Source organism: Lasiodiplodia theobromae (genome assembly GCF_012971845.1).
Source record: "Lasiodiplodia theobromae strain AM2As chromosome Unknown scaffold_9, whole genome shotgun sequence".
Taxonomy (NCBI): Eukaryota; Fungi; Ascomycota; class Dothideomycetes; order Botryosphaeriales; family Botryosphaeriaceae; genus Lasiodiplodia; species Lasiodiplodia theobromae.
This window is the reverse complement of record NW_023336585.1, coordinates 381,884-385,583: the sequence shown is the minus strand read 5'-3', so window position 1 is coordinate 385,583 and position 3,700 is coordinate 381,884. Positions and strand designations below refer to the sequence as shown.

At 53.6% G+C, this 3,700-nt stretch overlaps 1 protein-coding gene across 1 annotated transcript; it reads left to right on the top strand.

Moving 5' to 3' along the window:
- Window positions 1-316: 316 nt before the first annotated feature.
- On the top strand, window positions 317-2,948 carry LTHEOB_3522 (Fungal specific transcription factor domain containing protein; the record flags this gene model as incomplete). Its single annotated transcript, XM_035512455.1, has 2 exons — window positions 317-647; window positions 706-2,948. The coding sequence occupies 2 exons, from the start codon at window positions 317-319 to the stop codon at window positions 2,946-2,948; spliced, it is 2,574 nt and encodes an 857-aa protein (XP_035362610.1).
- Between the last annotated feature and the right edge of the window lie 752 nt (window positions 2,949-3,700).

Here is a 3,700-nt window from a genome sequence, read left to right as displayed (position 1 = left end):
TGTATAAGGCATGCCTGCACAACCACCGTCGCACAGTATCCTCAGCCAGACAGCGTAGCATTGCATGACCGAAGCAACGTCGGTAGAGGTAGTACAGTAAAATCTCAGACAATGCTGTTTCTGATTCACTACTCAGATGTAAATGCCAGCCCCGCGATGGTCCAGTTGTGGAGGAAGCAAGCTGTGTAAATGGGTGGATGTGATTGGTGTATTGACATCTTACGTGATACAAATCCGAAAATTACGACGCGACTTACAACTTCGACCAGCGCCAACGAGCTCACGCGTGCAGGCATGACTTCACCACTCGCCATTCATGCCCCCCCGCACACCTGCCTGCCGTGGCGCAGCGCAGTACAACATTTTTCGACACGCGCAGCCAGTTTGGATCACCGATGAAGTCCTCGCCGATGCCTTCCACCGCTTCCTCAACGTCTCCAATGCAAGTCGCAAGCGCTATGGCAGCAACGTCCCAGGGCCATTGGAGGCTAGGAGAAGAGCTTCGAAGAGGCGCATAATGGGCCTCGCCGCCGCCAGTCCAGGAATTGGCCCTGGCATTGGCGCGCTCTTTGGTCCGGACAAGTCGCTGCACCAAGCTTGGAGCTGGGAGCCGCCAAAAGGAACAGAGCAGCGGTTGAGCCGGGAGCGTACGTTTCGCCATCGACTACATGGATCTATAGGAACCTGTTGCTAATGCGCCTTTAGAACCAACCCCTTCAGATTTACCGCAATGGCTGTCCAATTACAATGTTTCCACAGAGGAAAAGCAGCCTCGCATTTTGGACCCTGTTCAAGAATACCGACTCCGCCTCGCTCGCGTCCGCGATGTAAATGGCGTGGAAGCACTCTGGTCGGATATTGGAGTTGAGCCGGAACACATGCATCTGTTCAGCCAGATGGCCAACACACATTTCCTGGACAACCTTGGCACAAGAGGGATGGGCTATCCGGCACTATTTGGATTTCTACGGAACCCAAAGCTGAACGTCTCTGAGGCCAAGAACATCAAAACGTTCATCCATGCAGTTATCAAAAAAGGCATGCCAATCGGTTGCCTCGGCGAGCTCGTCAACAGGATTCGAGATTCACTCAAACTCGGAGCAATGTTGCCTTCGGAGCTGGACGACATCGTGGACAATATACCCAAGTTATGCCGCAAAGTTTGTCGTCAGCCCGATGTGACTAATGACTGGGAATTTGGAGCGTACTGGGCCATATGGCGGGGGTTGACATCATGCAAAATCATACCCCTGGATCATTTCGACACTTCTGTCGTCCGCAAAATGGTTGAACGTTTGCTGGTGCTCGAAACACCTCCCGAGATCCAGGATATCGCAAAGCTCCAGAAATTGCGATCTACCGGCCATACAAATGCCGCGCTCTTCCGCCTAGAGATTTACCGACATCTTTGGCCAACTGCAGACAGTGCGAAGCCAGACGATTTCGCAGCACACTTCGCTTTTTGGGCCCGATTACTGGCCAAGTCCAACATAAGCGACTCTGCCTCCACTTCGGATGGTTTGCAGTGGCTGGTCATCAGAAGCGTGGTGGATTCCATGAGCATAGAAAAAGCGCAAGAAGTCATGGCAGAGACTACAGCACTACTTCTTCCCGCGAAATCTTCGATGGATGAGGAGACGCAAAAAGCCCTTCAGCTTTGGTTCTCCTGCGTTTCCAAGACTTGCCACCTCCAGAACCCCACCACTAAACAGATCGAAATCTTTGCGCGATGCCCTGAAGTTACTTCACGCATGGATCCAACTCTGGCCGTTCCGTACCTCAAGCGTTTCTATCCTCACGAAATCTGCCAATTATGGATGCATTATTGGATGCCGCAGTATATCGCTAAAGATAAGTCCGTCAAGAATTTCAAGCTTTCGAGACAACAACTGCAGCGTGGCTTCAAGAAGCGGATGAAGCACCCCGACAAACCGCAGGATCCGAGGATTACCCAATTCTTCGTTGCAATTTTGACTCTCAAAGACGAAAAGCTGCCGTACAAAACGGCATTGCCGAAAGTTATGGAGCTCATCTCAGCCTTGTATGGCCCTGACATGGCTCATGACCTTTATAAAAGATTCTTAGTCTTTGAACAACTTCAGATCCCAGATCCACATGTTGTCGCAGCCGTGATGGAAGCAGCATGTGAGAACTATCCTCAACAAGCGCTAAAGTACTTTAAAGCCAACAACAACGTTTGGCTGAGCCTGTGCCCGCGACTACCTCTCGCACTCATCGAGCACGGCATTCTCCCGCGCGACGAGCTGTTTTGTCTCCTCGACCACAACGACCCGCTCGACCGCGTGCCACCCGAACACCGCGAGAACTTCAGGAACAGACTCTCAGCCCTCCGCATCGACCTCGTCCACCTGATCGCCCACGCCTACGCCACCCAGACGGCCTTTCCCCACCGCCACCGCTTCCGCAACGTCTACTTCTGCTACCTATGGCTACGCGACCACGGCGCGTCGCTCGGCCCGCTCCTATCCAAGGCCCTCGTCCGCACCGCCGTCACCGGCCCTCTCGAGAACCACGAATGGGTGTCGACGAACAAGCTGCGCTGGGTGCTGGGCCTGGTGCGCCAGATCGAGGGCGCCGAAGTCGCCGCCCAGCTCGATCACCTCGTCTGGCGCTGGCGCGGCGACGTCATCATGCAGGCTCGCCGCCGCTGGGACCAGGCCGGCCTCTTCCGCCGCGTCGGCCCTTCGACCGTCACCATGGCTCGCCGCGCCGGCCTGTTCGATCACGACGCCCCGCGCTGGACCAGGTGGTACCGCAAGATGACGATGAATGCGGGCTTCTTCGCGCCCAAGTGCGTGCGCAGGCCGAGGTTCCAGGGTGCTCAGAAGGGGGCGAAGAAGGTTTGGGGGAGGTTGGATAGGAGGTGTGGTGGGAAGAATGGGTGGAGGAGGCCGTATAGTCCGTGGAAGTGGCAGCCGACGTACTGAGGTGAATTGGTGCTGATGGGGTGGATTGGTTTGGGGTTTTGTGGAGTTTGATTGTGGATATTCGGAGAGGTTTGTGTATAACAACCCATGTGGATGTGGAAAAGATCCTGAACATTGAGAAGTCGAGTAGAATACAAAGTTGCAGTGACCGTTGCTTGCGCTTGATTTAACTCGGTTCCTGACATCCATGTTTATACGTGAGACCTTTCTTGGTGTCCGAGAGGTGGCCGGTCTTGTCATCCTGTTCTACCAGAGCAAACATATCTTGAAGGTTTTGAGCTTCTCTATCTTCTCGCCTTCCGAGAGACGCACGCCCGTTTCCATAGCCTCCTCAGTTGCCTTCTCATCCAGTGTCTCAGCCTTGTAGACATTCGCTTGACCGCTTCAATGTAACGGTGAACCGGATTCATGGTGTTACTCTCGAAATTTCCCGAAGCTCTTCCGGAGTCCTTCACGGATCTGAATGACGCTCTCGCCGAGCTTGTCGGTTTCTTTCTTGCGTTTCCGAGCAATCCGAAAGGATGATCTATCGAAAACCTGCAGGCAGCGTGGAATATATACGCTGCCAGGTGAGTGGCTGCTGGAAAACAGCAAATGGAATGGCAAACAACTGACGGAAGAGAAATGAATATCATAGAATTCCGTCAGTTTCTTAATTGTACTGGCTCCGAGAGTCCGCCCAGCAATTTTTCGATTCCATACCCGCCGTTTGCTTCTTCCCAATAGCAGCGTCAGCTCCTTTGAACAACACC